Genomic DNA, 20,731 nt, shown 5'->3' on the forward strand with positions numbered 1-20,731 from the left:
CTCTAACCCTGGGACCCTCGGAGCAGTTATCTGAGGTAAAGCCACAGGGCTCCTCTCACAAGGTGCCCAGTCCTGCCTGAGGTCTGGGCAAGTACCCGTGTCCCATGCCTTGATTTGCTCTGCAGCTTTCCAATGGACAGAAGATCAAAGAACCCACTTACCCATGGGGAATTTTGCTCAGGACGTAGTATCCAGTGTAGGAATGTTGGTATATCTGCAAGAGAAAAGGCAAGAAGAAAACCTTCAGACAAAGGCTGTGACTGTTATTTTTCAAAACGCTGAATCTGACAAATGGTGGCCAGGCCACCAAGAGTGCCATCTGGAGCCCTGGAGGCAGGGTATTCATTGGCTCTGGATGTGGATTTGCATATCTTGTTTGCTTTCTTTTCTTATTACTTGCCAAGCTTTACCAGGCAGCCAGAGCTTGAGGTCATCTCCATGGCACACGACTTGTGATTAAGTTAGGAGCACAGTTTCCCGGCTGAACTCAACCCAGAGCTGATGAGGACGTGTAGCAAGACCTGTGAATCTTCTGGAGTGTGGTCAGGGGTCCCCCCAGAGCCTCCATGCTGGGCCTTCAGAGACAATGAGCAGGCGGCACCCAGGAGCCCATAACAGGACCTCAGTTCTGCCTCAGCCACTCCTCTGAGAGCTGAGTCTGGGCTCCCCGGCTCCTCCACATGCTGCTGCTACACAGCTTCTCCTGCTCTCCTCCCAAAGCCACCATGTCGTGTCACACTGTGCCCCTCGCTGCTCTGTAGGGAAATGTCGACCTCTATTTTTTAAAAAAAATTTTGTTCATTTTTATTTATTTATTTGAGAGTGACAGAGAGAGAAAGAGGCAGAGAGAGACAGAAAGAGAGAGACACAGAGAGAGAGAGAGAGAATGGGTGCACCAGGGCTTCCAGCCACTGTAAATGAACTCCAAACGTGTGCGCCCCCTTGTACATGTGGCTAACGTGGGTCCTGGGGAATCGAGCCTTGAACCGGGATCCTTAGGCTTCACAGGCAAGCGCTTAACCACTAAGCCATCTCTCCAGCCCGATCTGTATTTTTTAAAATTTTTATTAGCATTTTCCATGATTATAAAAAGAATCCCATGTCAATTCCCTCCCCCCCCCCCACACACACTTTCTCCTTTGAAATTCCATTCCCGATCTGTATTTTTTAAGATAAGAAGCCAAGGCACAACCAGAACAGCCCCACGCCCATTCAGTCCACAAGGACAGCTAGGACGTTCCCCACATCCGTGACGTGGTCATTGTTCTCAAGATAGATCTCTCTCTCTCTCCTCTTAATGGGAAGAAGTAGCCACTTTCCTCCCCAGGCTGACCAGACCTCAGTCTGTCCCATCCATATCCCAATGAGTTTCAACCAACTCGTGTGAAACACCTGTCTGTGTTTTTAGCCAAACCCTCTCCACTGTGGATCCTTGTAAATCCAGAGAATGTAACTCATCATGTTAAAACATTTTCTGGGGCTGGGGAGCTGGCTCCACTGGTAAAGAGACTGCCAGGCCAGAATGAGGACTGGAATTTAGATCCTTAGCACCCATAGTTTTGCCTTTCTACATGGGTGGTCTCTCTCCAAACTTACATTCTGAAAATTAAACACACTGCTTTCCTCCTCAAGAATTCTCTTTTACGTCCTTCCGTTTACCTGGCCTTTCTGTAGAAAAAGTTTGAATCAGTGCCAGCCATTCCCATTAGCTCCCCGAACCATGGGTTACCACATCTTGTTGAACATGTCTTTGTGCCATCTCCTGACCCATCTCCATCATTTCCTCCTCAGACGCCTGAGCACGCACACACTCTGGCTGGTCTGCAGCAGCCCTCTGCCTTCTTCCCACACCAGCGCCATCCGTTCCTGACAGTCACCACGGTGGTGAAGGAGGTAGCGGAGCAGGTACGGACGGGGCACAGCTACTGACTCACTGCTCCACACTAGGACCCGGGCTTGATCCTTGGCCTAGTCCTCACGAAGTAGGAGAGCAGGGCAGAGGACTTAACTTCCCAGAGCCTCAGTTTCCCTCTAGGTAAGAGAGAGGTGACAGACTTAACTTCTCAGAGCCTCAGTTTCCCTCTAGGTAAGAAGGGGTGAAGGACTTAACTTCTCAGAGCCTCAGTTTCCCTCGATGTAAGAGAGAGGTGACAGACTTAACTTCTCAGAGCCTCAATCTCCCTCTTTGTAAGACAGGGTAAAGGACTTAGCTTGTCAGAGCCTCAGTTTCTCTATGTAAGAAGGAGTGAGGGCTGTGCACAGTTTCTGAGGAGATGTAAATGATGAGGCAGGACCTCATAGTTTAGAGTGTGAGGAGGCTGTCTTCTGGGTACCAACACCAGCAGCCTCTCCTCTTCTGGGATCTGGAGGCAGGAACCCCGCAGGAATGCTGAGGTGAAGCTGCCCTCCCCCATCTGAGATGTGGTAGGAGTGATCAACATGGAGACCCCAAGCCCAGCACCTGGTCCGCTCCTATGCTCTGTTCGCTGCAGCACCCCAGAGACAGCACTGGTTAGAGGAGGGGTGGCCTGGAGTGGGGGGACCCAGCTCTGACGGTCTTCACGCCATCACCGCAGGAACCCCGCCATGGGGGAGCTCAGCTTTGGTATACATCCTGCACAGAGACTGCTGGTGAGACCTCCGCCTCCCTCTCTCCTTTATTCTCATGAGCTCAAAGACTGTCAGAAAGTATAGATGACTTAGCTTAAGGCTTTCCTGTGCCTGGTGAAAGAAATGATATGGTAACATGCCATGAACAGAGTAACACAGGAAAAAGACAGATAAAACAGAGGAAAACATAAGAGTTGGTTAACAAAAACAGAAAAATGCCACATGCAGGAGATATCAGGGACTGAGAGGGGAAACCTGAACAAAGAAGTAGGGCAATATTAACTCTAAAAAAATAAAGCTGGATTAAAAAAAATAAAGAAGCTGGACACCATTATTTTTCGTGGTTTTAAATGAAAAAATGAAGTATTGCCTTGAAAAGTTTATCTTCTCACAATTCTGAAGTGTCCTGGTATCAGACAGAAGTGAAATTCCATGCAGTGCTGGAGAAGGTGGCTCATCCACTCTCATTTCTGCTGGGAACTAATGCAACCATCATTGTCCAAGAAGGAAAGAAAGCAGAAGTCCCTCAGTGCACACCAGGGGGTGTTTGTGACACTTCATGACGTCACACCCTGCCAACATGCCTTTCGTGTCTTGAAAACCAACTGGGAAGTCAGAGAAGGTCCAATAGGTGCATTCTGTCCGCGGGGTTCCCCTCCTCTGATGAGAGGAGCGGTGGGTTTCCAGAATCACTGCCACAGAGGCCTGGCTCCGACACGTCCTTGCGCAGGGTGCGGGCCCGCGTTCTGCAGCTAGTCATGACCGCCACCCGCCAGCACGCAGAGATGCTCCTCCGGGAGAGCTGCTCTGGGGAGCAGCTGATGACAGGTGACACTCAGGGAGGGAAGAGGAATATGCTCCTGCTGATTCCTTCTGGAACCTTCTTAGAACAGTTACAGTAAATGAGCACAACCCCCACCCAGGCCAGAGCTCACCAGTTCCCAAGGCCTCTGTGGGAAGAAATGTCCAGCCACCCTCTCCCATCTGTCTGGTCCAGTTGGAGGCCCCACTTGAGCCTGAGATGGTGACCCAGTTGGCTGGAGCATGGAAACTGGCCGCCAGAGGCAGCTGGGTCACTCAGAAGTGCAATGCAGATGACCCAGAGGCGGAGGCTGCTGGGGCTGGAGGCTTTGACACATGGTGGGCTGAGTGTCTGCAGTAATTACGGGCAGCCCCGCTCTCGTTTGCCCCCGGGAAAGAGTGATGCTGGTGCACACATATGAGGCGATGGGTCAGACCAAAGCTGCCCGACACGAAAATGCTTTGACGGCTCCCATTACTACAAGTAAGGAAGCAGCTTGTTAGTGTGGAAAACGCAGGGCAGGAGGGCCTGAGCCAGAACACCATTACCATCTCTTCCTGATCAGAGATGCGGCAGTTTCTCGAGTCCCCAGGCTGCAGGATATCACCTGACACCTTCTCTCTTTAACCTCGTGGTTGGATGTACCTCGTGTCTAGCTGTTGGTGGGACTGGGCATCACCACCTACACCTTGGACCAAGGCGTCAAGCCTTTGCATGTCACATTGACAAGGTTCTGGCTGTGACAAGATTACCTATGTCCTCCCCACATGCAAAACCCCCACCTCTCCCTGTCAGGACGCTGTAGGAGTCAGTCTGCCCCATTTTCAGTCTCCCGTTCTACTCATGTCCTCCGCTAACCCAAAGACCAAGCGTTTTGTCAAGACTCCTCACTCCATGCCTGGTTTCTGTGCCGACTCCATTGCCAGGGTCCAGGGAACAGTGCGTCCTCCTGCTGCGCAGGTAGGTGGTGGTGGGTGAGTTACTCCTTCTGTGGCGACTCCTCCCTCACGCTCATGCCCACGCTCTGATGACTGTCCGGGCACATCTCCATACACTCCACCTGCTCATTCTGTACTATGTTCATAAAGCTGTGCCTTTTGTAGTGATTTAAAAGGATTTTTTTTCCTAAAGGATTCCCAAGTAGCTAGACAGATGTTGAAACAGTGAAATGTAAAGATGCTTTAGCCACAAGATTTACACAGTATACAGCCAACCTAGCATAACTTCGTCAACTATCCTCTGGGCTCTGGTCTGGACAGGATTCCAGTACATTCCCCAGAGGTTCATGCGCTGGAAGCTGGGTCCCCAGTGACATGGGATTGGGAGATGGGGGAGCCTTTCAGGGGTGGGGTTTAGGTCACTGTGGGACGGCTCTGAGAAGGGATTAATATAGTCCTTGTGGGGCCCCTGTCATTCATTTCCCACGCACACTCCACCCCAACGTATCTTCTGCGGTGAGGCTGTCTCCAGAGCTGGTAGAAGATAGCACAGTGAAGCTCCTTTCTTTACGAACTTCTTGGCCTCAGCTATTTTGCTATAGCAGTGGAAAACAGATTCACCCCCTGGCTGCATGCCCTTCCTTTCTCATGGTCTGAAACTTACAATACACACAAAGGCCAATATGCACACAGGTATAAAAGGTATGGATGACACACTGTTGTCACAGTCAAACCCACAAAAGTAATGGACACCTCCTTAGGATTTACTCTCCTCCTGGAATAACTGGCCTTTCACAAATCTTAGGGTGTTTTTTTTTTTTTGTTTTGTTTTCTTTTGGTTTGGTTTTTTGAGGTAGGGTCTCACTCTAGCTCAGGTTGACCTGGAATTTATTATGTAGTCTCAGGGTGACCTCAAACTCATGGTGATCTCCTACCTCTGCCTCCCGAGTACTGGGATTAAAGGCGTGCGCCACCATGTCCGGCTCACAAATCTTAGTTTTAATAGAGAAATGGTTATTTATTTATGTTTGATCTTGTACTCTCTACAAGTGCATATTTACAATGCCTTTTTCTGTCCTTCACACCCACCAGCCCTAATATTCAAGAAAATTCGTTTTTATGAATATGAAAAACTGTGTTTCATAAAAATTCCTTCTTTTGTGATCAATCCTTACTTGCTTTAGACAGTGGCAGAGGATGTTTCTTTCATCCACTGTTGCTGATGATGAGTTACTATTAGAAGATCTGTACATAAAACCAGCATAATTAAAGTGAGGGTGCATCTAAAGGAGGATCGTGTATTTCTGAGAAAACAGTTAAAATGTCCAGTATGACCCCAGTGATGTTTCCATCTCTTGCCTTGAAGAACATCGTTGGCATCCAGAAATGTCTGAGAATGTTTTAGTCATCTGTTCCAGTCTGCACTGGGACATTTCTAGTGCTGTGTCATATGTCTTCGATTCTTCTAGAAATAAATGAAGCCAGTTAAAGTGTGGCTGAAACAAGGGCAAAGGGAGTGATCCACGAGAAGTTCTCTCCTAACTTACTTTCCAGGACACTCACCCGTGTGCCCCGCCTTCTTCCCAGGCTGCTCACGTCTTGGCCCTGTCCTTGGCCAACCATTAGAAACAGGGATTTTTACTGAGCCTCGCAGCTGACTTCCCACCTCACTGCCTTTGTACTTTGTTGTTCTTCCAGAACTTTCTGCTGACTCATTCCTAATCTTCTCTGGGAAGACAACATTTTCTTCCGTCTTGCTTGACTGACTGTTTTACTTCTGTTTCCTGAATACACTGTCTGTAGAATAGGTCTTTTACAGAAGCAAGATGAAAATAAATAGAGCTTCCTTACATTGTGTAAGTTTTCAGAACTCACGAAATACCTTTCTGCATTCCTTAATTCCACCTTCATAATGCCCTTCTCAAGGCTAGCTTTTCCTGGCTTCATCTTTCAAATGAAGAAGTTGAGAATCAGAGATGCCAATCAGTTGGTATGGGTGGTGTGATGTGGAAGGAGAGAAGCATGTCTTTCATGTCTTTACACTGGCAATAAAGCTGTTCTCACGGTGCTGTGCTAGTGGGAGACAGCACCAAAGCTGGTCTCACTGCTTTTGCCATAGCTGAACTTCAAGGCACCATCCTTGAGGAAGAACAACTCAGAGGAGATCCACACCAGTGCCACCACTAGACTGTGGAGATGGGTCAGAGGAGATCCACACCAGTGCCATCACTAGACTATGGAGACGGGTCAGAGGACGTCCACACCAGTGCCACCACTAGACTATGGAGACGGGTCAGAGGAGGTCCACACCAGTGCCACCACTAGACTATGGAGACGGGTCAGAGGAGATCCACACCAGTGCCATCACTAGACAATGGAGACGGGTCAGAGGACGTCCACACCAGTGCCACCACTAGACTATGGAGACGGGTCAGAGGACGTCCACACCAGTGCCACCACTAGACTATGGAGACGGGTCAGAGGAGATCCACACCAGTGCCATCACTAGACTATGGAGACGGGTCAGAGGACGTCCACACCAGTGCCATCACTAGACTATGGAGACGGGTCAGAGGACGTCCACACCAGTGCCATCAATAGACTATGGAGACGGGTCAGAGGACGTCCACACCAGTGCCATCACTAGACTATGGAGACGGGTCAGAGGAGGTCCACACCAGTGCCACCACTAGACTATGGAGATGGGTCAGAGGAGATCCACACAAGTGCCACCACTAGACTATGGACACGGGTCAGAGGAGATCCACACCAGTGCCACCACTAGACTATGGAGACGGGTCAGAGGAGATCCACACCAGTGCCATCACTAGACTATGGAGACGGGTCAGAGGACGTCCACACCAGTGCCACCACTAGACTATGGAGACGGGTCAGAGGACGTCCACACCAGTGCCACCACTAGACTATGGAGACGGGTCAGAGGAGATCCACACCAGTGCCACCACTAGACTATGGAGACGGGTCAGAGGAGATCCACACCAGTGCCATCACTAGACTATGGAGACGGGTCAGAGGACGTCCACACCAGTGCCATCACTAGACTATGGAGACGGGTCAGAGGAGATCCACACCAGTGCCATCACTAGACTATGGAGACGGGTCAGAGGAGATCCACACCAGTGCCATCACTAGACTATGGAGATGGGTCAGAGGAGATCCACACCAGTGCCATCACTAGACTATGGAGATGGGTCAGAGGAGGTCCACACCAGTGCCATCACTAGACTATGGAGACGGGTCAGAGGAGATCCACACCAGTGCCACCACTAGACTATGGAGACGGGTCAGAGGACGTCCACACCAGTGCCACCACTAGACTATGGAGACGGGTCAGAGGACGTCCAAACCAGTGCCACCACTAGACTATGGAGACGGGTCAGAGGACGTCCACACCAGTGCCATCACTAGACTATGGAGACGGGTCAGAGGACGTCCACACCAGTGCCATCACTAGACTATGGAGACGGGTCAGAGGACGTCCACACCAGTGTTATCATTAGGCTATGGAGACGGGTCAGAGGACGTCCACACCAGTGCCATCACTAGACTATGGAGACGGGTCAGAGGAGATCCACACCAGTGCCATCACTAGACTATGGAGACGGGTCAGAGGAGATCCACACCAGTGCCATCACTAGACTATGGAGACGGGTCAGAGGACGTCCACACTAGTGCCATCACTAGACTATGGAGACGGGTCAGAGGACGTCCACACTAGTGCCATCACTAGACTATGGAGACGGGTCAGAGGACGTCCACACCAGTGTTATCACTAGACTATGGAGACGGGTCAGAGGACGTCCAAACCAGTGCCATCACTAGACTATGGAGACGGGTCAGAGGAGATCCACACCAGTGCCATCACTAGACTATGGAGACGGGTCAGAGGAGGTCCACACCAGTGCCATCACTAGACTATGGAGACGGGTCAGAGGAGGTCCACACCAAGCCATCACTAGACTATGGAGACGGGTCAGAGGAGATCCACACCAGTGCCATCACTAGACTATGGAGACGGGTCAGAGGACGTCCACACCAGTGCCACCACTAGACTATGGAGACGGGTCAGAGGACGTCCACACCAGTGCCACCACTAGACTATGGAGACGGGTCAGAGGAGGTCTACACCAGTGCCACCACTAGACTATGGAGATGGGTCAGAGGACGTCCACACCAGTGCCATCACTAGACTATGGAGACGGGTCAGAGGACGTCCACACCAGTGCCACCACTAGACTATGGAGACGGGTCAGAGGACGTCCAACCAGTGCCATCACTAGACTATGGAGACGGGTCAGAGGAGGTCCACACCAGTGCCACCACTAGACTATGGAGATGGGTCAGAGGAGATCCACACCAGTGCCATCACTAGACTATGGAGACGGGTCAGAGGAGATCCACACCAGTGCCACCACTAGACTATGGAGACGGGTCAGAGGAGATCCACACCAGTGCCATCACTAGACTATGGAGACGGGTCAGAGGAGGTCCACACCAGTGCCACCACTAGACTATGGAGACGGGTCAGAGGACGTCCACATCAGTGCCACCACTAGACTATGGAGACGGGTCAGAGGAGATCCACACCAGTGCCACCACTAGACTATGGAGACGGGTCAGAGGAGGTCCACACCAGTGCCACCACTAGACTATGGAGACGGGTCAGAGGACGTCCACACCAGTGCCATCACTAGACTATGGAGACGGGTCAGAGGAGATCCACACCAGTGCCATCACTAGACTATGGAGACGGGGCAGAGGAGATCCACACCAGTGCCATCACTAGACTATGGAGATGGGTCAGAGGAGATCCACACCAGTGCCATCACTAGACTATGGAGATGGGTCAGAGGAGGTCCACACCAGTGCCATCACTAGACTATGGAGACGGGTCAGAGGAGATCCACACCAGTGCCACCACTAGACTATGGAGACGGGTCAGAGGAGATCCACACCAGTGCCACCACTAGACTATGGAGACGGGTCAGAGGACGTCCACACCAGTGCCACCACTAGACTATGGAGACGGGTCAGAGGACGTCCACACTAGTGCCATCACTAGACTATGGAGACGGGTCAGAGGACGTCCACACTAGTGCCATCACTAGACTATGGAGACGGGTCAGAGGACGTCCACACCAGTGTTATCACTAGACTATGGAGACGGGTCAGAGGACGTCCAAACCAGTGCCATCACTAGACTATGGAGACGGGTCAGAGGAGATCCACACCAGTGCCATCACTAGACTATGGAGACAGGTCAGAGGAGATCCACACCAGTGCCATCACTAGACTATGGAGACGGGTCAGAGGACGTCCACACTAGTGCCATCACTAGACTATGGAGACGGGTCAGAGGACGTCCACACTAGTGCCATCACTAGACTATGGAGACGGGTCAGAGGACGTCCACACCAGTGTTATCACTAGACTATGGAGACGGGTCAGAGGACGTCCAAACCAGTGCCATCACTAGACTATGGAGACGGGTCAGAGGAGATCCACACCAGTGCCATCACTAGACTATGGAGACGGGTCAGAGGAGGTCCACACCAGTGCCATCACTAGACTATGGAGACGGGTCAGAGGAGGTCCATACCAAGCCATCACTAGACTATGGAGACGGGTCAGAGGAGATCCACACCAGTGCCATCACTAGACTATGGAGACGGGTCAGAGGACGTCCACACCAGTGCCACCACTAGACTATGGAGACGGGTCAGAGGACGTCCACACCAGTGCCACCACTAGACTATGGAGACGGGTCAGAGGAGATCCACACCAGTGCCACCACTAGACTATGGAGACGGGTCAGAGGACGTCCACACCAGTGCCATCACTAGACTATGGAGACGGGTCAGAGGACGTCCACACCAGTGCCATCACTAGACTATGGAGACGGGTCAGAGGACGTCCAACCAGTGCCATCACTAGACTATGGAGACGGGTCAGAGGAGGTCCACACCAGTGCCACCACTAGACTATGGAGATGGGTCAGAGGAGATCCACACAAGTGCCACCACTAGACTATGGAGACGGGTCAGAGGAGATCCACACCAGTGCCACCACTAGACTATGGAGACGGGTCAGAGGAGATCCACACCAGTGCCATCACTAGACTATGGAGACGGGTCAGAGGAGGTCCACACCAGTGCCACCACTAGACTATGGAGACGGGTCAGAGGACGTCCACACCAGTGCCACCACTAGACTATGGAGACGGGTCAGAGGAGATCCACACCAGTGCCACCACTAGACTATGGAGACGGGTCAGAGGAGATCCACACCAGTGCCACCACTAGACTATGGAGACGGGTCAGAGGACGTCCACACCAGTGCCATCACTAGACTATGGAGACGGGTCAGAGGAGATCCACACCAGTGCCATCACTAGACTATGGAGACGGGTCAGAGGAAGTCCACACCAGTGTCACCACTAGACTATGGAGATGGGTCAGAGGAGATCCACACCAGTGCCATCACTAGACTATGGAGATGGGTCAGAGGAGGTCCACACCAGTGCCATCACTAGACTATGGAGACGGGTCAGAGGAGATCCACACCAGTGCCACCACTAGACTATGGAGACGGGTCAGAGGACGTCCAAACCAGTGCCACCACTAGACTATGGAGACGGGTCAGAGGACGTCCAAACCAGTGCCACCACTAGACTATGGAGACGGGTCAGAGGACGTCCACACTAGTGCCATCACTAGACTATGGAGACGGGTCAGAGGACGTCCACACTAGTGCCATCACTAGACTATGGAGACGGGTCAGAGGACGTCCACACCAGTGTTATCACTAGACTATGGAGACGGGTCAGAGGACGTCCAAACCAGTGCCATCACTAGACTATGGAGACGGGTCAGAGGAGATCCACACCAGTGCCATCACTAGACTATGGAGACGGGTCAGAGGAGATCCACACCAGTGCCATCACTAGACTATGGAGACGGGTCAGAGGACGTCCACACTAGTGCCATCACTAGACTATGGAGACGGGTCAGAGGACGTCCACACTAGTGCCATCACTAGACTATGGAGACGGGTCAGAGGACGTCCACACCAGTGTTATCACTAGACTATGGAGACGGGTCAGAGGACGTCCAAACCAGTGCCATCACTAGACTATGGAGACGGGCCAGAGGAGATCCACACCAGTGTCATCACTAGACTATGGAGACGGGTCAGAGGAGGTCCACACCAGTGCCATCACTAGACTATGGAGACGGGTCATAGGAGGTCCATACCAAGCCATCACTAGACTATGGAGACGGGTCAGAGGACGTCCACACTAGTGCCATCACTAGACTATGGAGACGAGTCAGAGGACGTCCAAACCAGTGCCATCACTAGACTATGGAGACGGGTCAGAGGACGTCCACACCAGTGCCATCACTAGACTATGGAGACGGGTCAGAGGACGTCCAAACCAGTGCCATCACTAGACTATGGAGACGGGTCAGAGGACGTCCACACCAGTGCCATCACTAGACTATGGAGACGGGTCAGAGGAGGTCCACACCAGTGCCATCACTAGACTATGGAGACGGGTCAGAGGACGTCCACACCAGTGCCATCACTAGACTATGGAGACGGGTCAGAGGACGTCCAAACCAGTGCCACCAATAGACTATGGAGACGGGTCAGAGGACGTCCAAACCAGTGCCACCACTAGACTATGGAGACGGGTCAGAGGACGTCCACACCAGTGCCACCACTAGACTATGGAGACGGGTCAGAGGACGTCCACACCAGTGCCATCACTAGACTATGGAGACGGGTCAGAGGAGGTCCACACCAGTGCCACCACTAGACTATGGAGACGGGTCAGAGGACGTCCACACCAGTGTCATCACTAGACTATGGAGACGGGTCAGAGGACGTCCACACCAGTGTCATCACTAGACTATGGAGACGGGTCAGAGGAGATCCACACCAGTGCCACCACTAGACTATGGAGACGGGTCAGAGGACGTCCACACCAGTGCCACCACTAGACTATGGAGACGGGTCAGAGGACGTCCACACCAGTGTCATCACTAGACTATGGAGACGGGTCAGAGGACGTCCACACCAGTGTCATCACTAGACTGTGGAGATGGGTCAGAAGAGATCCACACAAGTGCCATCACTAGACTATTGAGACGGGTCAGAGGACGTCCACACCAGTGCCACCACTAGACTATGGAGATGGGTCAGAGGAGATCCACACCAGTGCCACCACTAGACTATGGAGACGGGTCAGAGGAGGTCCACACCAGTGCCATCACTAGACTATGGAGACGGGTCAGAGGACGTCCACACCAGTGCCATCACTAGACTATGGAGACGGGTCAGAGGACGTCCACACCAGTGTCATCACTAGACTATGGAGACAGGTCAGAGGAGATCCACACCAGTGCCATCACTAGACTATGGAGACGGGTCAGAGGACGTCCACACCAGTGCCACCACTAGGCTATGGAGACGGGTCAGAGGAGATTCACACCAGTGTCATCACTAGACTATGGAGACGGGTCAGAGGAGGTCCACACCAGTGCCATCACTAGACTATGGAGATGGGTCAGAGGAGATCCACACCAGTGCCATCACTAGACTATGGAGATGGGTCAGAGGACGTCCACACCAGTGTCACCACTAGACTATGGAGACGGGTCAGAGGACGTCCACACCAGTGCCACCACTAGACTATGGAGACGGGTCAGAGGAGATCCACACCAGTGCCACCACTAGACTATGGAGACGGGTCAGAGGAGATCCACACCAGTGTCATCACTAGACTATGGAGACTGGTCAGAGGACGTCCACACCAGTGTCACCACTAGACTATGGAGACGGGTCAGAGGACGTCCACACCAGTGTCATCACTAGACTATGGAGACGGGTCAGAGGAGATCCACACCAGTGTCATCACTAGACTATGGAGACTGCTCAGAGGACGTCCACACCAGTGTCACCACTAGACTATGGAGACGGGTCAGAGGACGTCCACACCAGTGTCATCACTAGACTATGGAGACGGGTCAGAGGACGTCCACACCAGTGTCACCACTAGACTATGGAGACGGGTCAGAGGACGTCCACACCAGTGCCATCACTAGACTATGGAGATGGGTCAGAGGACGTCCACACCAGTGCCATCACTAGACTATGGAGACGGGTCAGAGGACGTCCACACCAGTGCCATCACTAGACTATGGAGACGGGTCAGAGGACGTCCACACCAGTGCCACCACTAGACTATGGAGACGGGTCAGAGGAGATCCACACCAGTGCCATCACTAGACTATGGAGACGGGTCAGAGGAGATCCACACCAGTGCCATCACTAGACTATGGAGACGGGTCAGAGGAGATCCACACCAGTGCCATCACTAGACTATGGAGACGGGTCAGAGGAGATCCACACCAGTGCCATCACTAGACTATGGAGACGGGTCAGTGGACGTCCACACCAGTGCCATCACTATACTATGGAGACGGGTCAGAGGAGATCCACACCAGTGCCATCACTAGACTATGGAGACGGGTCAGAGGACGTCCACACCAGTGTCATCACTAGACTATGGAGACGGGTCAGAGGACGTCCACACCAGTGTCATCACTAGACTATGGAGACGGGTCAGAGGACGTCCACACCAGTGCCATCACTAGACTATGGAGACGAGTCAGAGGACGTCCACACCAGTGCCATCACTAGACTATGGAGACGGGTCAGAGGACGTCCACACCAGTGCCATCACTAGACTATGGAGATGGGTCAGAGGACGTCCACACCAGTGCCATCACTAGACTATGGAGACGGGTCAGAGGAGATCCACACCAGTGCCATCACTAGACTATGGAGACGGGTCAGAGGACGTCCAAACCAGTGCCATCACTAGACTATGGAGACGGGTCAGAGGAGATCCACACCAGTGCCATCACTAGACTATGGAGATGGGTCAGAGGAGATCCACACCAGTGCCATCACTAGACTATGGAGATGGGTCAGAGGAGATCCACACCAGTGCAATCACTAGACTATGGAGATGGGTCAGAGGAGGTCCACACCAGTGCCATCACTAGACTATGGAGACGGGTCAGAGGAGATCCACACCAGTGCCACCACTAGACTATGGAGACGGGTCAGAGGACGTCCAAACCAGTGCCACCACTAAACTATGGAGACGGGTCAGAGGACGTCCACACTAGTGCCATCACTAGACTATGGAGACGGGTCAGAGGACGTCCACACTAGTGCCATCACTAGACTATGGAGACGGGTCAGAGGACGTCCACACCAGTGTTATCACTAGACTATGGAGACGGGTCACAGGACGTCCAAACCAGTGCCATCACTAGACTATGGAGACGGGTCAGAGGAGATCCACACCAGTGCCATCACTAGACTATGGAGACGGGTCAGAGGAGATCCACACCAGTGCCATCACTAGACTATGGAGACGGGTCAGAGGACGTCCACACTAGTGCCATCACTAGACTATGGAGACGGGTCAGAGGACGTCCACACTAGTGCCATCACTAGACTATGGAGACGGGTCAGAGGACGTCCACACCAGTGTTATCACTAGACTATGGAGACGGGTCAGAGGACGTCCAAACCAGTGCCATCACTAGACTATGGAGACGGGTCAGAGGAGATCCACACCAGTGCCATCACTAGACTATGGAGACGGGTCAGAGGAGGTCCACACCAGTGCCATCACTAGACTATGGAGACGGGTCAGAGGAGGTCCAAACCAAGCCATCACTAGACTATGGAGACGGGTCAGAGGACGTCCACACTAGTGCCATCACTAGACTATGGAGACGGGTCAGAGGACGTCCAAACCAGGGCCATCACTAGACTATGGAGACGGGTCAGAGGACGTCCACACCAGTGCCATCACTAGACTATGGAGACGGGTCAGAGGACGTCCAAACCAGTGCCACCACTAGACTATGGAGACGGGTCAGAGGACGTCCACACCAGTGCCATCACTAGACTATGGAGACGGGTCAGAGGAGGTCCACACCAGTGCCATCACTAGACTATGGAGACGGGTCAGAGGACGTCCACACCAGTGCCATCACTAGACTATGGAGACGGGTCAGAGGAGATCCACACCAGTGCCACCACTAGACTATGGAGACGGGTCAGAGGACGTCCACACCAGTGTCATCACTAGACTGTGGAGATGGGTCAGAAGAGATCCACACAAGTGCCATCACTAGACTATTGAGACGGGTCAGTGGACGTCCACACCAGTGCCACCACTAGACTATGGAGATGGGTCAGAGGAGATCCACACCAGTGCCACCACTAGACTATGGAGACGGGTCAGAGGAGATCCACACCAGTGCCATCACTAGACTATGGAGACGGGTCAGAGGAGATCCACACCAGTGCCATCACTAGACTATGGAGACGGGTCAGAGGAGATCCACACCAGTGCCATCACTAGACTATGGAGACGGGTCAGAGGAGATCCACACCAGTGCCACCACTAGACTATGGAGACGGGTCAGAGGACGTCCACACCAGTGTCATCACTAGACTGTGGAGATGGGTCAGAAGAGATCCACACAAGTGCCATCACTAGACTATTGAGACGGGTCAGAGGACGTCCACACCAGTGCCACCACTAGACTATGGAGACGGGTCAGAGGAGATCCACACCAGTGCCACCACTAGACTATGGAGACGGGTCAGAGGAGATCCACACCAGTGCCATCACTAGACTATGGAGACGGGTCAGAGGAGATCCACACCAGTGCCATCACTAGACTATGGAGACGGGTCAGAGGAGATCCACACCAGTGCCATCACTAGACTGTCATCACTAGACTATGGAGACGGGTCAGTGGACGTCCACACCAGTGCCATCACTATACTATGGAGACGGGTCAGAGGAGATCCACACCAGTGCCATCACTAGACTATGGAGACGGGTCAGAGGACGTCCACACCAGTGTCATCACTAGACTATGGAGACGGGTCAGAGGACGTCCACACCAGTGTCATCACTAGACTATGGAGACGGGTCAGAGGACGTCCACACCAGTGCCATCACTAGACTATGGAGACGGGTCAGAGGAGATCCACACCAGTGCCATCACTAGACTATGGAGACGGGTCAGAGGACGTCCACACCAGTGCCATCACTAGACTATGGAGACGGGTCAGAGGACGTCCACACTAGTGCCATCACTAGACTATGGAGACGGGTCAGAGGACGTCCACACCAGTGTTATCACTAGACTATGGAGACGGGTCAGAGGACGTCCAAACCAGTGCCATCACTAGACTATGGAGACGGGCCAGAGGAGATCCACACCAGTGTCATCACTAGACTATGGAGACGGGTCAGAGGAGGTCCACACCAGTGCCATCACTAGACTATGGAGACGGGTCAGAGGAGGTCCATACCAAGCCATCACTAGACTATGGAGACGGGTCAGAGGACGTCCACACTAGTGCCATCACTAGACTATGGAGACGGGTCAGAGGACGTCCAAACCAGTGCCATCACTAGACTATGGAGACGGGTCAGAGGACGTCCACACCAGTGCCATCACTAGACTATGGAGACGGGTCAGAGGACGTCCACACCAGTGCCATCACTAGACTATGGAGACGGGTCAGAGGACGTCCACACCAGTGCCATCACTAGACTATGGAGACGGGTCAGAGGAGGTCCACACCAGTGCCATCACTAGACTATGGAGACGGGTCAGAGGACGTCCACACCAGTGCCATCACTAGATTATGGAGACGGGTCAGAGGACGTCCAAACCAGTGCCACCAATAGACTATGGAGACGGGTCAGAGGACGTCCAAACCAGTGCCACCACTAGACTATGGAGACGGGTCAGAGGACGTCCACACCAGTGCCACCACTAGACTATGGAGACGGGTCAGAGGACGTCCACACCAGTGCCACCACTAGACTATGGAGACGGGTCAGAGGACGTCCACACCAGTGCCACCACTAGACTATGGAGACGGGTCAGAGGAGGTCCACACCAGTGTCATCACTAGACTATGGAGACGGGTCAGAGGACGTCCACACCAGTGTCATCACTAGACTATGGAGACGGGTCAGAGGAGGTCCACACCAGTGCCACCACTAGACTATGGAGACGGGTCAGAGGAGGTCCACACCAGTGCCACCACTAGACTATGGAGACGGGTCAGAGGACGTCCACACCAGTGACATCACTAGACTATGGAGACGGGTCAGAGGACGTCCACACCAGTGTCATCACTAGACTGTGGAGATGGGTCAGAAGAGATCCACACAAGTGCCATCACTAGACTATTGAGACGGGTCAGAGGACGTCCACACCAGTGCCACCACTAGACTATGGAGATGGGTCAGAGGAGATCCACACCAGTGCCATCACTAGACTATGGAGACGGGACAGAAGAGATCCACACCAGTGCCATCACTAGACTATGGAGACGGGTCAGAGGACGTCCACACCAGTGCCACCACTAGACTATGGAGATGGGTCAGAGGGGATCCACACCAGTGCCACCACTAGACTATAGAGACGGGTCAGAGGAGGTCCACACCAGTGCCATCACTAGACTATGGAGACGGGTCAGAGGACGTCCACACCAGTGCCATCACTAGACTATGGAGACGGGTCAGAGGACGTCCACACCAGTGTCATCACTAGACTATGGAGACAGGTCAGAGGAGATCCACACCAGTGCCATCACTAGACTATGGAGACGGGTCAGAGGACGTCCACACCAGTGCCACCACTAGGCTATGGAGACGGGTCAGAGGAGATTCACACCAGTGCCATCACTAGACTATGGAGACGGGTCAGAGGAGATCCACACCAGTGCCATCACTAGACTATGGAGATGGGTCAGAGGAGATCCACACCAGTGCCATCACTAGACTATGGAGATGGGTCAGAGGACGTCCACACCAGTGTCACCACTAGACTATGGAGACGGGTCAGAGGACGTCCACACCAGTGCCTCCACTAGACTATGGAGACGGGTCAGAGGAGATCCACACCAGTGCCATCACTAGACTATGGAGACGGGTCAGAGGAGATCCACACCAGTGCCACCACTAGACTATGGAGATGGGTCAGAGGACGTCCACACCAGTGCCACCACTAGACTATGGAGACGGGTCAGAGGAGATCCACACCAGTGCCATCACTAGACTATGGAGATGGGTCAGAGGACGTCCACACCAGTGCCATCACTAGACTATGGAGACGGGTCAGAGGACGTCCACACCAGTGCCATCACTAGACTATGGAGACGGGTCAGAGGACGTCCACACCAGTGCCATCACTAGACTATGGAGATGGGTCAGAGGACGTCCACACCAGTGCCACCACTAGACTATGGAGACGGGTCAGAGGAGATCCACACCAGTGCCACCACTAGACTATGGAGACGGGTCAGAGGAGATCCACACCAGTGCCATCACTAGACTATGGAGACGGGTCAGAGGAGATCCACACCAGTGCCATCACTAGACTATGGAGACGGGTCAGAGGAGATCCACACCAGTGCCACCACTAGACTATGGAGACGGGTCAGAGGACGTCCACACCAGTGCCATCACTAGACTATGGAGACGGGTCAGAGGACGTCCACACCAGTGCCACCACTAGACTATGGAGATGGGTCAGAGGAGATCCACACCAGTGCCATCACTAGACTATGGAGACGGGTCAGAGGAGATCCACACCAGTGCCATCACTAGACTATGGAGACGGGTCAGAGGACGTCCACACCAGTGCCACCACTAGACTATGGAGATGGGTCAGAGGAGATCCACACCAGTGCCACCACTAGACTATGGAGACGGGTCAGAGGAGATCCACACCAGTGTCATCACTAGACTATGGAGACTGGTCAGAGGACGTCCACACCAGTGTCACCACTAGACTATGGAGACGGGTCAGAGGACGTCCACACCAGTGTCATCACTAGACTATGGAGACGGGTCAGAGGTCGTCCACACCAGTGTCACCACTAGACTATGGAGACGGGTCAGAGGACGTCCACAACCAGTGCCATCACTAGACTATGGAGATGGGTCAGAGGACGTCCACACCAGTGCCATCACTAGACTATGGAGACGGGGTCAGAGGACGTCCACACCAGTGTCATCACTAGACTATGGAGACGGGTCAGAGGACGTCCACACCATTGCCATCACTAGACTATGGAGACGGGTCAGAGGACGTCCACACCAGTGCCACCACTAGACTATGGAGACGGGTCAGAGGAGATCCACACCAGTGCCATCACTAGACTATGGAGACGGGTCAGAGGAGATCCACACCAGTGCCACCACTAGACTATGGAGATGGGTCAGAGGAGATCCACACCAGTGCCATCACTAGACTATGGAGACGGGTCAGAGGAGATCCACACCAGTGCCATCACTAGACTATGGAGACGGGTCAGAGGACGTCCACACCAGTGCCATCACTATACTATGGAGACGGGTCAGAGGAGATCCACACCAGTGCCATCACTAGACTATGGAGACGGGTCAGAGGACGTCCACACCAGTGTCATCACTAGACTATGGAGACGGGTCAGAGGACGTCCACACCAGTGTCATCACTAGACTATGGAGACGGGTCAGAGGACGTCCACACCAGTGCCATCACTAGACTATGGAGACGGGTCAGAGGACGTCCACACCAGTGCCATCACTAGACTATGGAGACGGGTCAGAGGACGTCCACACCAGTGCCATCACTAGACTATGGAGATGGGTCAGAGGACGTCCACACCAGTGCCATCACTAGACTATGGAGACGGGTCAGAGGAGATCCACACCAGTGCCATCACTAGACTATGGAGACGGGTCAGAGGACGTCCAAACCAGTGCCATCACTAGACTATGGAGACGGGTCAGAGGAGATCCACACCAGTGCCATCACTAGACTATGGAGACGGGGCAGAGGAGATCCACACCAGTGCCATCACTAGACTATGGAGATGGGTCAGAGGAGATCCACACCAGTGCCATCACTAGACTATGGAGATGGGTCAGAGGAGGTCCACACCAGTGCCATCACTAGACTATGGAGACGGGTCAGAGGAGTTCCACACCAGTGCCACCACTAGACTATGGAGACGGGTCAGAGGACGTCCAAACCAGTGCCACCACTAGACTATGGAGACGGGTCAGAGGACGTCCAAACCAGTGCCACCACTAGACTATGGAGACGGGTCAGAGGACGTCCACACTAGTGCCATCACTAGACTATGGAGACGGGTCAGAGGACGTCCACACTAGTGCCATCACTAGACTATGGAGACGGGTCAGAGGACGTCCACACCAGTGTTATCACTAGACTATGGAGACGGGTCA

At 53.2% G+C, this 20,731-nt stretch overlaps 1 protein-coding gene across 3 annotated transcripts in view; it reads right to left on the reverse strand.

Annotated features, from left to right (window-relative positions):
* Positions 1-20,731, reverse strand: part of Dpp6 (dipeptidyl peptidase like 6) — an 802,942-nt gene that overhangs the window by 202,541 nt on the left and 579,670 nt on the right. For all 3 annotated transcript variants that reach the window (XM_045160238.1, XM_045160236.1, XM_045160237.1), the window contains exon 6: positions 162-214. In XM_045160238.1, coding sequence (XP_045016173.1) covers positions 162-214 — 53 coding nt within the window. The remainder of the gene's footprint in view (positions 1-161; positions 215-20,731) is intronic.

The sequence above is a fragment of the Jaculus jaculus genome, chromosome 10, assembly GCF_020740685.1.
Source record: "Jaculus jaculus isolate mJacJac1 chromosome 10, mJacJac1.mat.Y.cur, whole genome shotgun sequence".
Taxonomy (NCBI): Eukaryota; Metazoa; Chordata; class Mammalia; order Rodentia; family Dipodidae; genus Jaculus; species Jaculus jaculus.